Below are 24,465 nucleotides of genomic sequence, written 5' to 3'. Positions count from 1 at the left end.
GAGAGCCTTTCTCCAATGACAAAAGTAGAACACGAGGTGAGTGCGGCGACTAGTAAAAGATGTTTCTTTTGTGGAAACAGCCCACATCAACGCTTTAGATGTCCGGCCCGTGACGCTACATGCAACTTGTGCGGTAAGAGGGGCCATTTCCAGAAAGTCTGTAAATCGACCAGACAGACACTCAAATCTACAACCTCAGCCATAGTGAAAGCAGATGATGACACGTCTCGGACTACAACCGTTGGATCTTCCTGGGCATCGACACCAGCGTCCGGTCTTACTAAATCTACTATTTCAATACTCGTCAATGGAGTACCATTGAAGGCTCTCGTAGATACGGGGAGCAGTGAAAGCTATATATCTTCTTCAATTGCTAAAAGGTACAAATGGAAATTAGAAACGTCCAGAAACAGAATCTACATGGCCTCTACACATCTTTCTCGCACTACTCACGGCCATATTTTCGCTAAAATAAAGTACAAAGATGAACAATATGAAAGTGTTAAGCTCTCACTACTAGATGGACTAGTATCTGATGTAATCTTAGGGCTAGATTTCATCAGCCAGCACGAAAAACTGATGATCCCATTTGAAGGAAAACGAAGCACTCTCCAGGTCTGTACGCTGAAAGCTGCACGAGTTGAAGCCCCTCGCCTCTTCGCTAATCTGGCTCCTAACTGCCATCCCATAGCCACTAAATCTAGAAAATATTCTATGCCTGACTCCAAATTCATTCAAACTGAAATCAAGAGACTTCTATCTGACAAAATTATTGAGCCTTCCACGTCCCCGTGGCGAGCCCAGATAATTGTAACAACGAATGAAAGGCACAAAAAGAGAATGGTTATCGACTATAGCCAAACCATCAATCGATTCACTTACCTCGACGCGTATCCCGTGCCAAAAGTGGATGAACTGGTGCAGGAAATATCTAAATACTCAATGTACAGTACATTTGACCTCAAAAGCGCTTACCACCAGATACCTATCAGGGAGGATGAGAAGCAGTACACGGCGTTCGAGGCTGGCGGAAAGCTTTATCAGTTTTGCCGCATTCCTTTTGGAGTGACAAACGGAGTCGCCGCATTTCAGAGGACGATCAACGCAATAATTGAGGAGGCAGGGCTACAGGACACGTTCGCTTACGTGGATAACGTTACCATCTGCGGACTTGACTCCATTAGCCACGACCAGAATCTACAGAGATTTCTCAATGCCGCTAAAAAGTACGGTATCACCTTCAACAATGATAAAAGTGCTATTGCGACTAATAAAGTATGCCTCCTAGGCTACGAAATCTCACAAGGGCAATTAAGACCAGACCCCGAAAGATTTCAAGCATTGAGAAACCTACCTCCACCACAAGACATGAAATCACAAAAGCGGGTGATTGGACTACTGTCCTATTATTCTCAATGGATCCCAAATTTCTCCAACAAGATCCATTTATTGGTGAACAACAAAGCCTTTCCTCCCCCTGAACAAGTACAACAAGCTTTTAAACAGCTAAAACACGAACTTGAAAACGCTGCTGTGTCGACGATAGACTACAATCGACCACTAACAGTCGAAACAGATGCCTCTGACATCACGATTGCCGCCACTCTTAATCAAGACGGCCGTCCTGTCGCCTTCTTTTCAAGAACACTCACTAATAGTGAACGCAGACACTCAGCAGTGGAAAAGGAAGCATACGCTATCGTAGAAGCCCTGAGAAAATGGCAACATTACCTTATCAGTAGACCCTTCACATTGGTTACAGATCAACGCTCAGTGTCTTTTATGTTTGACCAGCAGAACAAGGGCAAGATCAAAAACGAAAAGATTCAAAGATGGCGACTGGAGCTTAGTTGTTTCCAATATGACGTCGTATATCGACCCGGGAAACAAAACGCTGCGGCGGATACCTTTTCAAGGAACCACTTTGCGTCAGCAATGACTGGAGAAGACCTCAAACTGTTACACAACAACCTCTGTCACCCAGGGGTCACGAGACTCCTCCATTTCGTTCGGACTAAGAACTTACCTTTTTCCTGCGAGGACGTCCGCAAAGTGGTAAACCAATGTAAAACTTGCGCTGAAATGAAGCCTAGATTCTTCAAACAGTTTTCAGGCACCCTCATCAAAGCTACCCAACCATTTCAGAGAGTAAGCATTGATTTTAAGGGGCCACTCCCATCTGCTACTCACAATAAATACTTATTAACAATGGTGGATGAGTACTCACGCTTCCCATTTGCCTACCCATGTCCCGATATGTCCTCATCCACTGTCATAAAGTGTTTAAATCAGCTGTTTTCCTTTGTTGGGATGCCAGAGTACGTCCATTCTGACAGAGGTACGTCCTTTATGTCGAGGGAGGTGCAATCCTTTCTGCACGAGAGGGGAATAGCTACAAGTAGAACAACCGCCTTTAATCCTTCAGGCAACGGACAAATTGAACGACTAAACAAAACTCTATGGAACGCTGTTACTTTAGCACTGAAAGACCTCGATCTCCCGATCTCGAGATGGGAGCTTGTCTTGAACCAGGCCCTATACTCGATTAGATCATTACTATCTACGGCAACAAACGAAACTCCACATGAGAGAGTTTTCCGGTTCAACCGGAAATCCTCCTTCGGGATATCTATCCCCACTTGGCTATCTAGCCCAGGTAGAGTGTTGCTGAGAAGAGAGAACCGATCTTCAAAGTATGATCCTCTCATGGAGGAAGTCGAATTGCTGATGTGCAACCCCCAATATGCTGTCGTACGGTTGCCCAGCGGTAAAGAGGAGACGGTCTCTCTAAGACGCTTGGCTCCCACCCCCTCCCCATCCACAACAACAAGTGAACCTTCGTTCTTCCCTCAGGGTGAGGATAATGAATATCCTCCAGAAACTCAAAACACAGAAGTACCAGTCAACACCCCTACGGTGATACAAGAAAGGAAAGAACCCCTGGTAGGCTCTGAGGACCTCCGAGCGCTTCCTCTTGAAAATACCCCACTTGACGCTCAGGAACTCACTAGTGACTCCCAAACTGTAGAACAGGATAGTCACCCCGTTACAACTTGAGAGAGAGAAGAACCAGACTGAACTATAGAGTCTAGAGTTGTTCCTTTATTGCACTACATATGTTCTACATAAACTGGCATTGTTTATCTCTTGCTACTGATACTAGAGTTTACTTTTCACTTACTTACGTACATGTCTACTTACTACACTATTTGTTAATATTTAAAACAGAAACTAGTAATTGTTTATAAGTCATACAACAGATACTGGTTTTTAGGTTTCTTTGCATCACCATTCACTATTGTTTACAAGAGAAATTAATATTTCGACACTATTTATTGATCTATTGTATTACAGGCACTGGCATTCTCTTTTATTTATGCTATTGGCCTACTATATTACTATACTTGCTATTTTAATTCTAGGCAGGGTGAATGTGGTGAAATAGTTGCTATTTGTTTATGTTTGTGTAACGTCGTGAGAATGTGTTCACAACATTGATTTAGTGTGCTACAGTCCAAGTCTCTTTCGTCAGTTCATGTGTCGTTCTAGTTTAATAAAGCCTTGTTTTAGGTTACTCTTCCGTGTTCCTTTATTTCTTATTACAGAGGGGGAGAAGTTGGTATCTGGGAGTAGATTTTCATGCTGTCTTTAGGTGCTCAGTAAACACAACTCTGCTCGAGCCAGGTATCAAACCTTGAGCTCCCTTCATAGGTAGCCAAGCCAAGTGAAGTACAAGCGTACTTAGCCTCTCGACCATGCTTCCCACAATGAAACATAAAGTTGATGTTCCATAATAGTTTATGCAATGTTAAAACTGTTATGTTTCCATTTTGTAGTTCTTTAAGCATTCTCATTTAAACAGTTTTGTAAACTGTATTAGTTGTCTAATCTCTCTTGTTTAAATCTTTCTGATCTTATCTTACTTAATTGGTCTTTAAAAAAAAATTACCAAAAAATGATAATTAGACATAATAAAAATTTGAATAATTTTTGTGTGAAATTTCCTTCAAAGATTTATTTTATAGTTTATAAATATTTTTTCTGTTACAGGAACTAGCTTTGACTAGTGATTATGGACACAAAAAACTTGAGGAGACACAACAAAAAAGTGCTTTGGTCATCCCCGAGACCTCTAGCCATGGTCAAGAACTTATCAGAGAAGAAATGGATATGCTGACCAAAGACTTTGAAGAGTTTGAAACTGATCTCAGTGACTTAACTGACACATTGAGTAAGTTGGCTATTTTTTAAATGAGTTAAACTCCTGAAACCACTTCCTTTATTAACATTGCTAAGCTATTAAAAGTTCTGCTGGATGAATAAAGGTTGTCTATCAATTGGCTGTATTTTATTTAGAACAGTCTATTACAGCTATCTATATACATGTGTTTCTGGACATGATGAACATGAATAGCTGACAAGCACCTATATAGAGATATTTATATGCAAAAAGCCAGGTCAAATAGATAGAATATCAGAATTTAAGGGGAGAAAAAAGTTACCAGCATAAAACCAAAGACAGGAGAGTTTAAGTGCTGGCAATGAATGAGATTTCTAGACAGTTTATAAACAGTCTTTGATCTAGTACAGAGCACTTTTCAGATGGTACTAAAAATAAAGAAAATAGCTAAATTATTTTTAGGATGGATTGATGGATATACATGTATTTGCAATCACAGTAAAACTGGCTTCAAATATTTCAAAATAGATTAGTTTTAAAGAGTAAAATGTCTAGACAATCTACACCATTGCTAATTGAAGATTGGTTCTGTGTTATATTTGAAGTATGAACTACACAGAAAATTTCTTATATATTGAAGGTGGACAATTCTTTTTATTTATGTGTTTTAAATAAATCGCTTTATTGATATTATTTTAAATGTTTAGATTATGAAGATGTATGTGGAATAAATACAGTGGAGAACCAATGTATAATAATAACATTGATAATATTGAATATGAGAAACAATGTATGTATATGTATTAAACTGATGAAGAAGAAAATTAAAAAAAATAGAATTGATATTTAAACAAAACTTTTATTTGATTCACATTTAGTTTTCTTAGTGCATGGTCATATTGTGAGAGTTAATAAAATAGCACTCCTACATTTCTTTGTCTACAGCTACTTTGAAAGACAGATGGACCAGGTTTGAAATGTTCTATGAAGAACTTAGCCATTGGATTAAAGACACTGAGAACACTATTAAATCTGACTCTGACCTCAAGTCCAGTTTAGAGCAGAAACAAGTTTTACTCAACTCACACAAAGTAAATATAAGCCAATTAGATTACTAAATGCTTAGGAAGTATTTTTAACTTGTCTATACTAAAACATATTTACTTGTAGTTCTTTCTGTTAGTCAGGGATATAGTATCTTAATTTAGAGATGTTATAAAGTCATGTACTTTAACAGAAATAAACATAATGCAATTGAAAAATTTCTGAACTTTTTTGTTTACACAGGAGGCTCATGAAGAAATAATTCAACAGCAAGCAGCCTTTGATCAGCTTAGTGAGCAGGCTCAGATTTTGATGCAGTCGTCAATTGATGCTAGAATCTCCACACAAATAACTCAGTTGCGTACCAGATATTTAGCCCTTATCACACTGTCAAAGGTAATACATTATTCTTCTCTGTTTACACTTGATCTTTGGATGACCTGAATGATCTTTTAATTGATACATTTGTTCTGTTCTATCAAAGACTGGCAATATCTACATGTTCTGTTCCAGGATCTTCTAAAAAGATATGAACAAACAGTTCAAAACCATAAATATTACAGTGATGCCTATGCTAGGTCCAGGTTGTGGTTAGATGAAACACGAAAAAAGTTGGCTGTGTGTGCTGATACTTCAGGGGACAGATACACCATCCAAACTCAATTAGAAAAACTTCAGGTAACTATACACATATTTAACATCAGGTAACCATACACATATATTTAGATCAGAATATGTATTTAAGAATTAAAATAAGAAGTGTCAGCTATATGTTAGAAATTTGTTTCTCTTAACAGGAATTTCTTGTGATCAAAGAAGAAGGCCAGATACACCTCCATACAGCTGTCACTTGGGGAGAGAAAAGTATGGCTACTACATCAGTGGAGGGAAGGGAAATCATTAGGAATGATTTAAACAAGCTGCAGGCAGATTGGGACAATTTGGTATCTCAGGTAAACAAATGTATACATATATCTTTCTTTTTTTTTATATACCTGATTATATGGCAATGCATGAGGCTTTTGTTTTTAGTCTTAATAAGTAGAACATTGTGAATAAAGTTTACCTTTGTTTGGCCACTACAGGTTAGTGATACCAAAGTACTTCTGGAGTCTTGTTTACTCCAATGGAGTGACTACAATGTCTCCAATGACCAAGTCTTGAGGTGGCTCAAAGATATGGAGAGGAGGCTCAGAGATGCAACACCCAAGACAGATCTTGGGGAGAAGAAAGCAGAACTGCAGAGAATTAAGGTAGGAAGATAGACAGTAGTGAAAACAAAGTCTTGCTTTAATTATCAGCCTTTGATCTTTCCACTATGTTCCTACTTGTGCTGTGATGATTTCTCAAATATTGCTATAACTTTTCTCATTACAATATCATTTAAGCTTAATTATTATTTGTAACATTGAGTTTCTACTTGCCTAATAATGATAATCTAACATTGAAATGTTTAGGGCCTGTATCAAGATATAGTTTCCTATGAACAAATGGTTGAGTCTGTCACTTTTAAGGCCAGTGACTTGGCAGAGAAGAGTCCAGCAAGTAGGACCACTATTGATACTTCACAAATACAAAGTCGATATGTCAGTGTCAAGGAACAGGCCAAGGTAAATACAGAGATTTCTATGACAATGCATGCTGATAGTTGCAATCAAAGTTAAAAAATTATATATCTACAACTTTCAAGCATAATAAAACGGACATTTTAATTTCAGGATTTATTGGCTAAAAGTGAACAGAATGTTGCACATCATCAAGATTTTCTAGATAGCTGTAATAGTTTTGCATCTTGGTTAAGAACAGCTTTTGAGAAGCTTACAACTTGCTCTGATACTTATGGTGAAAAGTCTGCTATTGAATCTAAAATTGACTGGGCCAAGGTAATCCAAAATGAAGCTGATTTGAATATTTCAGACAAACTTGAATTGAAACATATTGTTGATTATTATTTTATAACTCAACACTAATTCAGATCTTGTTATTACAGTCCCTTTTAGCTGACCTCCATGAAGGTTCACAGAGATTGGCTCATGCTGTTAGAGCAGGGGAGGCAACACTACCTACCACGTCTGCTTCAGGACAAACCAAAATTAGACAAGAAATTCAAGCGATGAACAGAGAATTTGAAGAATTCAGAGTTCAACTTATGCAGGTTAGTAAAAAGGTTTTTAAAAATCTGTTCATTTTTTTTAAAAGCTAAATTTGTTTTAAGAAAATTTAATTAAGTATTTTTTAACATACTTAATTGTATTTTTTAAATTTATTTTTAGAGTCAATCTGACCTTGAAATCTGTCTCACTCGATGGGATGAGTTTGAACACAGTTATCAAGAATTTGGCAACTGGCTTCGAGAAACTGAAGTGCTGCTGAGAAGTGAACTCAACCTGAAGTCAACACTGGAAGAGAAAAAGCAACACTGGGAAGAGTATCAGGTAGTAAAAACATTTTTAGAGATTGAAACTTGACCAATGGTGAACTGGTTTTTTAGTAACACTAGTTTCATTCTCTGATTGCAGCTCCACTTTGAAGATGCTATTTCTCATCAGTCCTCACTTGATAAAGTGAGTGAAAAAGCTCAAGCTCTACTTCTGACTAATGCAGACGCCAAAACTTCACATGCCATCACTCAGTTGACTACAAGATACCATGGCATCATCTCACTGGCCAAGGTTGGTGACTAATGTGTTCAATAGTTGACAGAGAAAAATAACATTATAATTTCTTTCCTAAGCTGTAAACACATAGGCTGCTATAAAATGGTGGAACATATTACTTAGTTGTAATTATTAATGATGGCACTGTTTGTCCATTAGGTACAACATTTCATTTAAATTTCAAAGGGAAATGGTTGCTTAAGCTTAATTTAAAAATGATTTTACTTATGGAATAGATAATCAAAGAAATTTATCATTCTAGAATTAATTAGAGAGACTATGCAAGTAGTCAGAAATATTGTTTGTCTTTTATAAGGATTAGTTTGATGTCATAGTATATGGGGGATGAGATGGGGGGGTGGGGTGGAGGCCAAGGAAGTTTCTTTTTCTTTCTTTTCATTTAGAAGTGTCAAAAAACTGATTTTTTAATGATTAAGAATTGCTACAATAAGTCTTGTACTTGCATTTAAAGTGGTGCAATGCTTTTAATATTGTGATGAAGAATTGAAATGAGTTTGTTTCTTGCAGGACATCACCAGCAATCTAGAAGTGTATTACAACCACCACAAACTCTACCAGCACAACCTTCATCTCTTCAATGAATGGTTGAAGGATATAAAGCAGAAGCTCAAACTGCTTGATGATGACAAAGGATCTAAAGATCTTGTCCACAATAAACTTCTGGACATTGATGTAAGGCTTTTAGCTCTGAAAACAAATTAAATTTGAGGTTTAATATAAATTCAAACCTAAACCTTCTTTTTTTTTTTTTAAAAGCTCTAAAACTTTATTTTATGTTCTTTTAGGAAATTCAAGGTGCTCTTGATCAAGGTCATTCTATTTTAAGAACAGTTCTAGAAAGCTGTGAGAAAACATTACCCAACACAAATCAAAGAGGTGCCCACATCATCAGAGGGGAGGCAGACAATGTCAAGGCTGAATATGAAAACATTTTGACCCAAGTGTCTTCTGTAAGTGGTCTATAATGTTTAGTTGTATTCCAACAGTATTTCACAATGCACATATAATTTGTATGGAAGTTTCAATATTCTCAAGATAACAGTATCCATGAAAAAAAATTTAGCAATCAGCTTTATGCTTATGCTTAATGCTCTGTACTTTTAGATCAAACGTCGACTAGAAGGAGCAGTAACTCACTGGGATGACTTTGACTCTATGTTCCATGCAATGGCTGAATGGATGTCTGATGTGGAACAAAGACTTGGTGTCAGTACAGACTACAAGAATGACCTGCCAGAGAAAAGATCAACCCTAGAAAAATATAAAGTAACTTTGTTTTTGAATTTGTTCAAGATTTTAGCCACTAATTAACTTTAACACCTCAAACTTTCAAACTTTTATTTTTTTAATTGGATTTCTGCAGTCCTTAGGTTAGATCTTTACAGCACAATTTATTATAGACTTATATTTAAACTAATTAAATCTGTAATGAGAATATAATAATTCAACCAGACTCTTTATGTTTATTAGAGCCAAATTTAAATAAAAAGCTCTACATATTAAATTTTTTGTAGTTTTTGATTTTTAGTCCTAATCACTTTTTAATGTAAATGAATCAGATTATGAGACTTCCTTTATCATGAAATTCATGCTTTTTCCCCATTAAATTTTCTTCTTTAAATTTCCAGGCTCTTCAGTCAGATATACAGTCTCATCAAGATCAACTCAAAAGACTGGAAGAGAAAGCTAGTCAAGTGAAAGATAGTCTACCTAAATCAAAAACATCAGAACTTAGAAATAAATACTCCTCCCTGGTCCAGCACTGCAAGGTTAATGTTCTGTTTATCTTTATTCCAATTTTTTTACACATAAAACTTGATTTATAAACAAGTTATTTAGTATTTTTAGTTCAATAATACTACTTGCTTACTTACTACTCTAATAATAAAAGCTTTTACCCCTTCACATTTTGCCATATATTAGAGTCAAAACTAAAGTAAGTATTTTATCAAATTATGCTAAATAAGCCATCAAGTTAAAACCATTATCTTAGGATATTGTTGGACGTGTTGAAGAACAAGTTGAGAGTCATGAAGAATTTCGCAAGTCCTACTTTGACTGTCTTGATTGGCTGGCCAATACTAAACACTGGCTGCAGCGATTGGCTGATTATTCAGGAGACAAAAGAACACTCCAAGACAGACTTCATCAACTTAGGGTGAGAAGCTAGAGTTATTATCTTCCAGTTGAGAAAGCAATAAGAAAAAAATCTATCCTAATATTTTATTACTAAATGTATCTTTACATAAAAACTTTTTTTTAATCATATATATTGACAATTTAATATCATGCCCTTTTAGGAGTTCAAGCCAGAATTGAGTCAATGTCAAGAGATGTTGAAGCGTACATCTGAGCTTGGAGAGAAACTGTGCAGAACTACCTCTTCAAGAGGCCAAGATCTTGTGCAGAAAGATGTTGATAGCCTTCATGAAGACTGGAAAAACTTCTCTGTTGCCTTTAGTGAGGTGGAAAGGAATCTAGAGGCTAGTATAGCCCACTGGCTGGAACTGGATGATGACCAACAGACATTCACTAATTGGCTGGAGAGAATGGAATCAAAAGTGAAGAACTTGTTAGAGACCAAAGCTAACTATGCTAGGAAGAAGAGTCAGCTGCAAGAAGGGGAGGTAATCAGAGTTATCTGAACTATTGAAGCTTTAATCAATCCTTAATGATGTTAAATATGTTAGGCAATGAATTTATTTTAGTTTCACTGAATTTACTATTGATTAATTGAGACTGAACTTTACTTCCATACTGTCAGGTAGTCAAAGTAATGATTGTTCTGGACTGTTAAAAGGTTGGCAACCTGTCACATTCACCTATCCTTTAATCCTTTGGACCGTTGGGGCACCACACCTAATTTTTCAACTTTCTCCATTTCTTGATCTTAAGCCTTGACTAGAATATCTTTCAGTGATATGCCTGTCCATTGCAACCCTTTGCTCTGACTAAAGCTGAATGTTCCCATTCTGGTTTTCATGAAGATTCAAACCTGAAACCTCAGTTGAACAGACCAAAGCTTAAAGACTTTATAAACCAACCACATAACCACACATATATGTTACATTGCAGTCATTTGTTTATTTAGAGCTATTGTTAAAATATTTTTCTATGCTTTAACTCTACAGGATCTTTATGACTCTATACTGACTCACAAGTCAGAATTGAGCAAAATTCGAGACAGAGGAGATGCCATTGCCCAACGCAGTAGTGATATCAAAGTGTCCAACAGTTTAATGCAGATGTCCACCAGATACCAAGTTCTCTGCTCAGCTGCCAAGGTAGGTCTCATTCCTTTGTTTGACAAAAATATTTTTACTCTATTTCATGCACTTATCAGACAGAAAAGTTTCAATAAGTTTTTTTTTATAATAAAACTTTAAAAAAATAAAAATCAAAAGTTTCTGAGTGGAAATTAGAATATTTGTCTCTTCTCCCCCTAATGTTAAGTTCAGGCTTCTTTTTAACTCTTAGTGTTACAAATTAAATGAGTTGAAATTATTTTCCTATATATGCAATACTGTTGTCTTAATATTGATCAACTCCCCATGATATTAGTTGTTGTAATCTTTGATTGTAAAGTAAAAATCTCAACTAATTATTTACAGTTTTTTCAAAAAGTGGAATAATTGCCTTTGTTATTTATCAGACTGCTGTGGGCAAGTTGAGAGAAATTATGAATGACCATAGAAACTATGATGAAGCACTAGACAGTGCATCCACCTGGCTGAAACAGATCAATCAAAAAGTATTGGCCTGCAGTGATAGCTCTGGTGACTGGCATACCATTCAAGATAGGATTGAAGATATCAAAGTAAGCTATTCTCAGTATATAATACAAGTATTACAGGCAGATATGATGTATCACTAAGAGTTAGTCAAATGAGTCTAGATTTATATTATCTATCAACTAGTTAGCTTGATGTGGCATGAGATTCTACTCTGCTTTTCCTCATTTAAATCGTGTAGATAACAATTGATAATTCATGCACTTTTCAGTCATGTCTACTTTAGTCTTGGTATGCCATTCTTGTAAAGAAATTGTCTTCAATGCTGAAGATTAAGAATAAATGTAGTGTTTTTTTGTGACTGCAACCTGAATACTTGACCACATCTGAAGCAAAGTCTGCTGGGGGGGGGGGTTCTCTTCAATCTCTCTTTTTTGTTGTTTGCATTTGTTTTTGGGGCAAGATATGGATCTCAAATGTGTGTCCCCAACTTTTTAAAGAGCTCTCCTGCTGCCTCTTTCAGAAGATATCTGCTGCCAGCTGCTTTTTTCTAAGTCTGTGAGGGCAAATTGGCACCTGAGTTGTTTCTTATAATGTTTCAGGTGGGTAGGGGTAATTGGATATACTGTTCTCCTTTAAGCTTGTCAAAAAAGATCACTTTGGCATGCAGCCATTCTTTTTTGTGATAGGTGACCAAGCCAGCACAGCTGTCCAACAGTAAGAAGTGCCACTGATTACACCAGCATCCAGCTGAAAATGGTTATTTTATTTCTGAACATTTAAAGCACATTTTGAAACAGGTCATGACATGTAATGTTGGCATTTTATTTCCTCTTCTTATGCTGCCTTTTCAGTTGTAATATTATTGAGAGGTCAAATAACAAGTCCTAGATCTTTGTTCAAATATATTGTAGTTTTCAGATCTATGTAAATGTTATTGACTTGATTCACTTCTTTGCTTGATAGGAAGATCTGAAGTGGTTTTCACTCTTTAGTGTCAATTTTATCTTCCAGAACAATTGGGAGGTAGAAAAATATTCATTGATCATGGCAGCTTTCATTCATACTATAGCTTACAGTAAGCATAATTTTGTCTGTTGTTTCATCAAGATCCTTAGCATCTTTGATAATGGCTACTTTCATTGACCTTCTATACCTCTGCTGAAAGGACAAATATTGCTTTCTTATAGCTACTGCACCCTCCTTTTTTGTTTGTGAGTGTATTACTGTGTAATGTTTCCCTCAGGATGTGACAGCCAATAACTTACTGTATTACTCTGTAATGTTTCCCTCAGGATGTGACAGCCAATAACTTACTGTATTACTCTGTAATGTTTCCCTCAGGATGTGACAGCCAACATGGATGAAGGGCTTCAGAAAGTGAACTATGTCTGTGATCAGGCTGAGAAAATTTTACCTCATACTTCCTTAGAAGGCAAGAAACTGATTGAGGAGCAGGTCACTGAACTAACTAACCAATGGGAAGATTTGAATCAAGCTATTGCAGACTGTACTGCCATGCTGGAAGGGGTTCAACAGAGGTGGCATGAATATGAACAGTACTATGGTACTCTGGTCAAATGGGTGGCTGATATTGAGACTGTTTTAAGAACAAACCCTGAACCCCTGGCTCAGTTACCTGACAGGAAAAATCAACTTGATAGATATAGGGTAACTAACTCTTAAGTCATTTCTAGTTATTTAAAATACTATTCTTAGTCTTTATTTGAGGGCTCATTTTATAAGCTACGACGATACTAGATTTTATTGAAAACTTTAATCATTTCTAAACAATTGTAAACATTTATTCTTTTATGAAATTTGTTATAAAATTGTAAGTTTTACACAACATTTTAGAGATAATAAAAAAAAACAAAACCTTTTACATACATCAATACATGAAATACAACAACTAGACAAGCTGCACACTAGAATCATTATTTATTTGAAGAGTGGACTAGTTAAAAAAGTGTTTTGCAAAAAATATCCCTGTGAGCCACACTCTGCACTTTATTTCTGTATAAATATTTTAAAAGTATTAAAACAGCTAGATATTAATGTATTTTATTCTAACTTTCCCCAAAGATGATCTTGGCAGATATAGAGAACCACAGGCGACTTGTGAATGAGCTAGCTGACAGAGTAGCCAACCTTGAAGCCTTATGTGATAATACAGATGTTGGAGATTCATTGGTAGATATACAGGAAAGATACTCAAAACTTTTGGATAAAGCTAGTGTAAGTATTTTATTAGTTATCGACTCATTCAAACATTTACCTTTCGTTTATCAATATCACTGACATTCATCACCTAAAGGTTTGGACAGATTAACATTTCAATAATTAGACTTACCTACTAGTGGAAATAATCACTGCTTTATTTGTTGTTTACAGACTTGATTGAATCTGATTATTTGTTCAAATGTCATCCTCTAACATTGCAAACATGAACATGCAGCTTGTAAATGTTATGGCTGGATTAGGAATTAATTATTTTGTTTCATAGAGAGGGAATGTTTTGGGTTACCTGCCTTTCACTTAGCTGCATAAGACACAGCGCGTAAGCGCCTAACAAAAATATAGAGATTTCAATACAAATATATATTCTTTTAACACAAATGTCTTGAGCTCTTCATACAAGTCTATAGAATCTAAATCAATAGTTCAAACTGAGAATTGTAAAGCACTTAGGAGTTTGTTTTTTTAATGTGTGTAGAAGCAGCACCAAAAAGTGTGAAGTCCTGTTAGTTGAGTCAAAAGTATACAAAGTCTAAACTTATTTAACTTGTGCTCTGAATCTAGGAACTTGTTGAAGTGCTGCAATGTGGTTATGATGAGCACCAGTCTTTCTTTGAGGCTCACCAAGACTGTGAGAGATGGTTGATGAATATGTCCCACAAGCTGATGGCACACAATTCACTCAGTACATCTAGCTATGAATTGACAACTAGACAGATTGATAGACATAAAGTATGTCAGTTTTTTTTTAATTTGTACTAGAATAAGGTCACAGCATATTCATGTATTTTTTTTTACAAATTTTATTTTCTAACTTATTTGATTCTTTATCTTAAAACAGAGCTACATAATTAAACTAACTTGGAGTAGCTGTATTGTAATACTAATTTGACTATATCTTTACTTCTAAAGAAAATTATAACAACATTTCCAACTTGCCACTGAGATAAAATTTGAAAAGAAAAAATTAATTGGCCATAGTACGAGGAGCTTTATTTCTTTTTTTTAATTTACTGGCCATGGTACTAGAAGCTTGCTTTTTTTGTTTTTTTTTACTAAAAATACTACAAAATAACAATAAAAAATAGTTTTAGGGTTGTCATTGCGATAATATGTAAAATGGATAAGAATATTTAACAGATCTAGATGCAAAAAAATTAGATATCCTTCAAATTTGGTTCAATAATTTCAGGTTGTTTTTTTTTAATAATACTGAACCATTCTTCACTCTAAAAATAATGATAATTAAAGAAATGGCAAATGTTATTATTTGTGTGTTAAACTAAAAAATTAAAGTTTTGATTTTAACATTTCCACACAACACAAATATAGTTCATGAAAAACAAACTCATCTGTCAAGTTCAGATGTTTGCTTCTATTCTTTTCTCCAGTTGATTCTGCGGGAGATCGATGACTATCGCCAGACTTTAGACTCAGTCAATCGTCTAGGTCAGCAACTAATTCTGAACAATGCTCGTATTCCTAACTTGGCCAGTCAGGTACATGCCCGTCTCAGTAATCTGGAGGAGAGCTACTTAAACTTACAGTCCACAGCACATCAGATTAGGGTAAGTATGGAAATCCTTTTGATTAAATTTAGATAAATTAACTTGCAGTTGAAAAAAAAAAAAAGATGAACTTAACATCATCTGCCCCATAGATCGCAAGGTCTGAAAGGGGATACTTTACTACCTTTACTTAAAACAAAATACTAGTGGCTGAAAAATAGTGATGATGGCTCCAAAATGGTGTGCAATGCACATAATGCAAATGTAGGGAATTTTGATTCTTTTTTGTAAGTTGATATCATTTTGTCTTTTTTTTGGTGGAAGACATTTAAAAAAAATTTAATTTGTCTTGGTTGTTCCGAGAAAAAAAAAAAAAAAAGAATTATTAATTTTGGCTTCTGGTATGCTTCCTTTTTCTCAAAATTTTTTTTTGGTGCAAAAAAATATAAAAAACCCATTATATTGTAAACATTATACATTTATAAAAAAAAAAAAAATTTTTTTTTTTTTTTAAATATATTTTTTTTTTCAATTTTTTCGTCATTAATTTTATGAAATGCTTGACCTGACTAGTATAGGTGTATAGCGTAATCTATAAGCTTTGCTCAGTTTTGGTGTACCATTTGTTGAGCCATCATCAAAATTTCTGTAAGCAAAAAATATTTCTTTAAAAAAAAAAGAAAATGTTTCTTGACCTTTCATTATTTCCTTGACAAACAGTTACTTTAAATTCCTTTATTTTTCTTGTATATATTCTCTCTTACTCTAATTTCCCTCTTTTTTGTGTGGGGGGGTTAGACTGTAGATTTCTTTTCTGATGCATTATGGGAAAGTGTCACCACTAAAAATGGAATATGGTAAAAAATTAATGTTTCAAAATAAAAATAGATCACAGACTAGTAGATATTTTTTCTACATGTATATCTTTTTATATACATATATAATTGGCTTTAAGGTATCAGAGAAGGTTGCCATTGGTTTTGAATTACAATAATACAGATACAAGTTTTGTTTGTTTTGTTTCTTGGGTCTGTTGTTTTTTAAGTGCATGCTCCCATTTGGTACTTCAGATAATATTGTAGAAACATCTTTAAACATTTTATTTTCATTGATGCTATAGACATGCATAGGATATTTTTTTTGTTTCTATCACTTTTTAACTGGAACTTTCATTTTAGTTTGAAATAGCAGCTAATGTATTTCTTTAACAATCTTTTGAAAATAATGATGACATTATAAAAGTCATGCACTTAAAAACCTCCAATAGAGGTTGATAAATATTTAAAACCTTTTAATTTGAAAGACGCTAGTAGACTACAATAGGAGAGACATCTTGATATTTCTATGAGCAGTTCTAACAATGACTCATGTCATTTGATTAATTCTTACTATCCAAAAAATAAATCTAATGTTTAAATATAAAGTAAGTTCCTAAGCATTTTAAAAAAATAACATGTATTTGTATGTTTATATATTTATTTAAGTATTAACTGCATGCATGAATGTTTGTTTATTGTAACTGCATGTATTGTTCAGTGAAGTTATTAATATTACAACTTTGTATTCCTGCTGAATATTAAAGTAGAGGTTACTCTGTTACTAATAAAGCCACATATCATTCTCTTTTAGTAAGGCTTATAAAAAGGTCAAACTATATAAACTATGTTAAGGAAAGGCTTAGCTCAAACAGGAATACATATTGAACAAAGAATTTAAAGCTGAGAAAGAGAACCTAGCTCCACAATTGTATACCCCTTAAAACAATTTTTGCTGTGATAGTTTGATTGTATTTGTTTATCTCTTCTTCCATACTCCTTGAGCAGTGTTTCCCAAACTGTGTTCCCCGGAGGCCTTATTAGCTCTTCCATGAACTACTGGAATAATTAACTAGTAGGCCACCACGTGAATTAATCTATCTAGGCAATAATCATGTTCCAAAATACTCGGAACGTGTGAAGTGTTCCGTTAAGGAAAAAGTTTGAGAAACTCTGTCCTAGAGCATCAATACTGCATTCTGGTGCAATTTTTTTTTTATGGACATTTGGTGGAGGGGATATCTGGTGGAAGGTTTCTGTGCTTCCTTTACAAACACAAGTCAAGTCACATTTTTCAAATGGAAAAATCATTAATCTACATCTGAATTAGAACTTAGTCCCTCTGTTAGGTAGCCAAGCACTTCTGATACACATCATCCCACATTGATCTACACAACTTGTAAGGAAAAGTCAAAATTGTATCTTTCAAATCTTGATATGTACAAACACACCTTGAACATCCCATAACTGAATGAAATTAAATTATACAATTTTCATCCCCTTTGAATTATTTACTCATTTAACTGTTTGAATTGGTGGGTAAACATAAAAAAGTAGGCATAAGACTATGTAGATGTTAGGTTGATTCTATTTAGATTTTGATGGTCTGTCTATCAATCTGACACTTTTGCCCTTTAAAAATAGAAGGAAAAATAAATTCAAGGAAAAGAATAAATTATTTTTTCTGTCCCTTGCTCATTTATCTGTTATATAGCAAAGTAAGTTTGTGACATTACTAAATAAAATATTGACAGCTATTTTTTTCCTATTTTATTGCAGATGGCTAGTCTGGTGTCCTATTCTCCGAACGTAATTTTGCGCTATTTCTAAATCAACAACAATGATGTTTTCTTTAGCCGATAGCTTTGTCTTTTGAACTCATTCATATTTTTTTTTTTGTGCTGTTCAATTCTTGGAAATGATCCCAAAATGACTAACAAGTGTACTGCTGTGTTTTACAATAAGTGGTATTGTTTAGTTGTATATGTACTCTTGAAGGACAAATAGTGTAACATGCTATTTGTAGGACAAATTAGCTGTCTCCTATTTTTTTTATATAACTACCTACAATAACTTTATGACTTGATCCTGTACCGCTGCCTTTTGTATAAATATGTTCCAATTAATTTTATACTGCTGCCTTTTTAAAATATGTTCCGTCCATCCATATTGTCATAAAACTAAAATGCATATTGTCAACAATCTACTTTATCATGTACTAAAATATTTATTGGTTTTTAATTTCATTAGTCATTTTTAGATTCCAATAATAAAATTATATCTCTTTAAAAGTAATTTGATCATATGCAAGCATTGATGCAGATTCATTTACTTAAAGTTTATTAATATATCATTTTTACAATTTGGTTGTACAAGTAGCTACTGCTTCGCACATTATTTGTTATGAAACAGTATTAACTCTTATGTGATTCTGTTTTGTTAGTATTAATTACTCATCTAGTTTACTTTTAGTGCCATGTTCTACACTAATTTTAATGATTGTTAGAACCCACTAATTTAACACAATATAATTATTGATGTGTAGACTCATTTTGGAATTTAGCAAATGTTTAGCAATCATAAACTAATCATTTCAGTTGGTGTGACTGTGATCCTTGTGATATTATACCATTTATATTTTTAACACATTTTTAACAGCTGTGATATTTTACAATTAAAAAAAAAATAATATTAAAGCTGTTTTTGTCTAGACATTGACAAAACATTTTCAAGATATACTTTATTGTTTTTGTGTAAGCATTTATATTTTTTTTGTTTTTGGGTTTATTGAAGAAACTATTTATATGTAACATTATATATCTTTTTTATATTTTAATATAATAAAATTGTTTTATATATACACAGAGTATATTTTTTTAACAATTATGTTATTCTGTTGTGTTTGAAACTGTTTTCATTTTGTATTTTTACAATCAATGGCAACCTTCTTGAATCTATTAGAAAATGTATTGCAAACATAAAAACAAAATATGTTGATAATTTAACATGAGGTGGTGACAGTAACAATATTTTGTTTGGTAACTTTGCTCATTAGTGTTGAAACAATCAAACACTCAGAATTGTTGAACAATAGGAACAATTGTAATTTTGTAAAACTGGTAAGTAAATACTGTTCACACAAAGCTATGAATGAAGCAATACTTATTGTAGAATTAATATACCAAAACCAAAAAGTTTTAAGTCATTCATAACAGAAGTCAAGTAATTGTAGCACATATCTCTGTGATATCGAAGCTCTTGTATGTATGGAATAGGCTTGTAAGCTGGGACAATAACAATGAGCTGTACAGTCCAGTCTAGAGTTTGGCTAGTAATACAAGCTGACACTCAATACATCAGGAGAAAGTTAAAATGGTTGGACATTGTGGTACTCTAAAGTGTTTTCTACTAACTGTATTTAACAACCTTAGAGACGTTTTTATTTTGGCGAATCCATAATTTGTGTTAAAACAAAGAAAAGAAATTGTATTACAATTTCTTTTTCATTTAAATGAAACCTTCGGTTACTAATAAAAAATGTTAAATCCACTAGGAGTATTTGGTCTATAATAATGCAAAATTATCAACTTAAAATTAATGAACAAGTCTGTGAATGAATGCCATGATTTATTTACTAAATACTTTTGAAACTTAGGGTAGCATTAAATAATTGTAAGGGACTTCAGTTCACTGTATAGGCACAGATCATCTTCTTTTTTGAAGTAACGTCTGTATTATATAATATAAGATATACGATTTATTGTAGGTTTTCAAAATATATGTAGTCTAAATTCTATGACTGACATACAATGGCTATATCTACATCATTTGTAATAAAATAGCCCCATTAAATATCGCACTCTTCCTTAAATTACAGTCATCTCAATGTAAGAAAAAAAAAAAGAATAAAAAATCAAAAGCAAGACAAACAATCTACTTTAATATACAAAATTTGAAACAAAAAAAAAAAAACAATGAGAAAATGTAATAGGGTTATTTTTCTTGGTTCCACTGAAATGGTTTTAAAATGTTTTACAAGCATAGTCATTATATTTACTCATTAGGGTGATAGGACCCATATAACTGTAAGATATTGATATTAAAAAAATGTCTCAATTTTGATAGTTTTGAACACATCTTTTGGTGAAAGAAAACCTGTTTATAAAAAGAAAGAAGTCCATAAAATAATGTTTTTTAATGCATTAGTTTCTAGATATAAAATTGTTAAACAAAACATTCTTCTTGAAATGTCACTAAAATGGTAATACTTGAGGTCAGGAAAATTTGAAATAGCACACCAAATGTGATCTAAACATTTGGTTTCTAAAGTATCATTGAGTAAAGTGCCAATATAACTTATATGCTGGTCCCTACTGTATTTAGGATCAACTTGATGCTGTCCTGAAAAAATGGCAGAGCTATAAAGAACTTCTTGATTCTACCCATAAATATGTGACCAATGAGTTTCCTGATTGGCTGGCCAAGGCAGAGAGAAATATACCAGACACACTTGAAGAGACACAAAAACAAAGGGAAGCTACACAGGTCTGTTACTTTAATGTATACATTTAAGTTAAATAACCTTATGCAAACATTATGATTGCAAAACTATTCTTATTCTTGAAGATTCTTATTAATACTAATAACTGTGTGGAGTTGAAGGTATGGTGGCTGAGTGGCTTCTGAACTGAGAGGTCCCGGGTTTGAATTTCAGTGAAGACTAGAATTTTCAATTTTGCCCCAGAGTTCACCAAGCGCTAATGGGTATATGACTTTTGTTGGGGAAAGTAAAGACAGTTGGTCATTGTGCTGGCCACATGACACCCTCGATAACCATCGGCCATAGGAACAGATGGCCTTTACATTATCTGCCTTATAGATTTTTAGGTCTGAAAAGAGAACTTTACTTCTACCATGTGGATGTGGAGTTGTTGGACTTACATGAAAATATAATTTAAATAAAAACAATGCTTCTCATTCAATGTATCTGTTCAGGCTGTTCTAGAAAAACTTTATGGAATGAAACAGAATCTGCTTACCTCACTAAGACAGTGCCAGAATGTTGGCAGTACAGAGCAACTGGACAAAACGGAAGACACATCTGAGTCTGCTGTCACTCAGTTTGCTGAAGAGGTTCATAGCCAGCTAGCCTCTTGTATCAGTCAGGTAAGTGAGTCACTTCAACTAATTGTAGGTAATACTGCTGGAGGACTTCATATTTTAACAGTTTCAGTCCCAGTGGAAATAAGCAAATAGAATCTAGGACTTTTGATTAAAGATAGAGAAATAAACTGAAAATTATGAATACAGTGAAATTTTATTCAGTAAACTTCATGGGATGGCCTACTATAGTTTGATACATAAACACATTTAATAGAATCACTATTTAATTGTAGTCTCAATGTTCATCTTTGCATTAAAAAATTTGCTTTAAAAAACTATATGTTGGTATACATTAGCTCAAGAAGTTTGAGTGTACTCCTTCATTTGTTGTATGCTGAATAATATGATTCATCTCGTAGAGTTGAAAGCCTGGGCATTGTTAATGGTTGGAATGATGTCACCCGCACAGCAGTTCCCCCTCTCTATGCTGCTGATGTGACCAAAGGAATGGAGTATCTGATACAGTTTGGGATCAGTAGCACCACAGGTTCTGCCAGGCTATAGTGTGCCATAATTTGTCTAAGGGTCACCAGCTCCTGATTTTTCTTTAGCGTTGTCTCCCAAAGCCGTTCCTATGTTTGGGAATAGCTGCAAGGCAGCCGAGGTTTAGATTAAAAGTTTTCCATCTCCTAGATGGGTAGCCAACCTAGGCTAATAAGTTCTCCTGCCCAAAGTTTACTGGTTCAGGTGCCAGTTGCTTGCATTTGCCTTTTCTCATGTTAGCGGTAACAGTTCTGCCAGGCTCATTATCTGAACCACACGTTAGGCTAGTAGAAAGAAATTAAAATTACTTCTGTTGATGGAATGTTATATTGTATGAAGAGTTGTGCCCATGCACAGGGGAAACTACTCTAGTAATCAAGATGGCTGATTAAACTTGTTTGTGTTTACCTGAGATTGTTCTTACGTCAAGTGTATTTATATTTGAGTGTCCATCGTAACAACTTCACTTATAGTTACTTATTTTTTAAGGCTGAGAAATGTCTTGACCACCTACGAGACATGATGAAGAAATGGGACTCTGTGGATAGAATGAGACAAGACCTAAGACACTGGCTTCACAGTAAACAAGAACATCTGGAGGAGATAGAGAAAATGCCCTGTAAACTGCACTCAGAGGCAGCAGAACTGGACATTAAGAGGTTAAAGGTAGACTTACATTTTCTTAATTTCTTTTCAGAATAGTTTTTTTTTTTTTTCAGAAAAGGAGCTAATTATGTTTTTCTGCATATCAATTTTATAATAGATTTTCATAAATTTTACGTTTTATAATGATAGTTAAATATTAATTATTTTAAAGCCTAAATAATTTTACATACTTAATTTCTGCATACATTTTTATTACAAAGACAGAAAAGACAAATGTTGATGAATTATGTTGAGCTTGTAAATATTTTAGTGGTTGATGTTTTCACTGTAGGCATTCCAAGAGGAAGTCAAAAGTAGACAAGCAGATGTTGAAGAACTACAGTCATTTTATAAATCTCTGACCCAACACAATCCATCTCCTGCTGATCCAGTGATCAGAGCTATTAAAGTAAGAACAAAAGCATCTCTCTCAAACATGTGTGCGTAACTGAGATTTATTCAGTTAAAATACCTAGTTAACACTAAATCTAGAAGCCTTATTAGGAAGCTTTCAACTCTCATTCAAAATATTCAAAATATTGCTTTGACATCTAAAGGGCTGATTCTAAAATAAAACTTTTTTTGTAGGATGACTGGGAGGAGCTTCTGGGCCAGTTGGAAATGCTAATTCATGACCGTGAGACATCCATGGCTCAAGCAAGGGCCTTACAGCTCCATCATGAAACAATTGATGAAGACTTGGAGAATTATGTTAGGGAACTTGAACGGATAGACAAGGAGGAGAGTTCTCTTCAGGACAAGAATAATGAAATACAGGTAGGTGACAAAACATTTCATTTCACTGTTATTCAAAATGTGATGCCAAAACAAAAACCTTGGTGTGCTACTCTTTCTGACTATATTTTTACTGTCCAAGTTGTACAGAAAGTATTTCTTTATAATTTTCTACTGATCAGAGCTGTAAAATTTTATTTATCAAAACATCACAAATAAAAAAAAAAAGTTTTCAAATGGATAGGATCATGAAGCTTAGTTGAACTCTTGACCTAACAAATATTCTATTACTTTCACAGTTTCACAATTGTGTTTTCACTTAGTAAAATTACCTACAAACCTTTGTCAGTCTACGAATTGCAAGCCATTAAAATATTTAAAAATCATAATCAAATTAAAACTACAAGTCTTGGTTTCTTAATGTGCTGTATTGCCGATTCATAAAATGAGAAATTCTGTGAAAATTTTAGTCTCCTTTATATCTGCTTAAAACTATATGTGCTTTAGTTTGTGTAAGTGAATGGCCTGATAAGAACATTGAATAATTCATATTTAACAAAAATCTTTTCAATAATGAATTGAAAAATATTGACTGAAATAAAAATGTAACTGTATTTATTAATAATCATTTTAGTTTTATAAAATGTCTCAATAATAAGAAACAATAAGGATATTAATAAAAATAAAATGTAGATAAGAAATGACTTGTTATAACTGTTATCACTTTTCAAGTTAATGAATTGAAAAATATTGACTGAAATAAAAATGTAACTGTATTTATTAATAATCATTTTAGTTTTATAAAATGTCTCAATAATAAGAAACAATAAGGATATTAATAAAATGTAGATAAGAAATGACTTGTTATAACTGTTATCACTTTTCAAGTTTTTTTTTGGTACTATTTTTTGCCTTTTTTCTTTTAACTTTGTTTTTTATCTCTACATTATAGTCCATTCTTTTTATAAACAATAGGATAGTTATAAATTCTTTAAAATTTGCTTCTTAATGTTTAAAGGATCTCTGCCAGTTTTTTCTAAACTAAAGCTTAAACTTAATATCACTGTACAAGCATTAGAATTATTGATGCATAACTTACATAACATTTGATTTTCATCCAATTAAAAACAGTTGATTGAATTACATTGTAGTCAAAGCAAATCATTTTGTACTAGTGCAAGTGTTTAAATGTGGTGTGTAGAAAGATTAGCATCTAAAAATGTATAGGATCATTTTGCACTTTCC

At 33.7% G+C, this 24,465-nt stretch overlaps 1 protein-coding gene across 7 annotated transcripts in view; it reads left to right on the top strand.

The window, feature by feature from the left end:
- LOC106069939 (muscle-specific protein 300 kDa-like) overlaps positions 1-24,465 on the top strand; it is a 224,566-nt gene that overhangs the window by 87,544 nt on the left and 112,557 nt on the right. For all 7 annotated transcript variants that reach the window (XM_056022934.1, XM_056022937.1, XM_056022935.1 and 4 more), the window contains 28 exons: positions 4,051-4,231; positions 5,126-5,271; positions 5,468-5,620; positions 5,738-5,902; positions 6,022-6,177; positions 6,310-6,477; positions 6,682-6,834; positions 6,943-7,107; positions 7,215-7,379; positions 7,498-7,659; positions 7,744-7,896; positions 8,410-8,574; positions 8,688-8,852; positions 9,007-9,168; positions 9,531-9,671; positions 9,896-10,060; positions 10,203-10,529; positions 11,034-11,186; positions 11,555-11,719; positions 12,978-13,304; positions 13,719-13,871; positions 14,436-14,603; positions 15,263-15,439; positions 20,578-20,739; positions 21,190-21,360; positions 22,330-22,506; positions 22,778-22,894; positions 23,074-23,262. In XM_056022934.1, coding sequence (XP_055878909.1) covers positions 4,051-4,231; positions 5,126-5,271; positions 5,468-5,620; positions 5,738-5,902; positions 6,022-6,177; positions 6,310-6,477; positions 6,682-6,834; positions 6,943-7,107; positions 7,215-7,379; positions 7,498-7,659; positions 7,744-7,896; positions 8,410-8,574; positions 8,688-8,852; positions 9,007-9,168; positions 9,531-9,671; positions 9,896-10,060; positions 10,203-10,529; positions 11,034-11,186; positions 11,555-11,719; positions 12,978-13,304; positions 13,719-13,871; positions 14,436-14,603; positions 15,263-15,439; positions 20,578-20,739; positions 21,190-21,360; positions 22,330-22,506; positions 22,778-22,894; positions 23,074-23,262 — 4,851 coding nt within the window. The remainder of the gene's footprint in view (positions 1-4,050; positions 4,232-5,125; positions 5,272-5,467; positions 5,621-5,737; positions 5,903-6,021; positions 6,178-6,309; positions 6,478-6,681; positions 6,835-6,942; positions 7,108-7,214; positions 7,380-7,497; positions 7,660-7,743; positions 7,897-8,409; positions 8,575-8,687; positions 8,853-9,006; positions 9,169-9,530; positions 9,672-9,895; positions 10,061-10,202; positions 10,530-11,033; positions 11,187-11,554; positions 11,720-12,977; positions 13,305-13,718; positions 13,872-14,435; positions 14,604-15,262; positions 15,440-20,577; positions 20,740-21,189; positions 21,361-22,329; positions 22,507-22,777; positions 22,895-23,073; positions 23,263-24,465) is intronic.

The sequence above is a fragment of the Biomphalaria glabrata genome, chromosome 3, assembly GCF_947242115.1.
Source record: "Biomphalaria glabrata chromosome 3, xgBioGlab47.1, whole genome shotgun sequence".
Taxonomy (NCBI): domain Eukaryota; kingdom Metazoa; phylum Mollusca; class Gastropoda; family Planorbidae; genus Biomphalaria; species Biomphalaria glabrata.
This window is presented reverse-complemented; position numbering and strand designations above follow the sequence as displayed.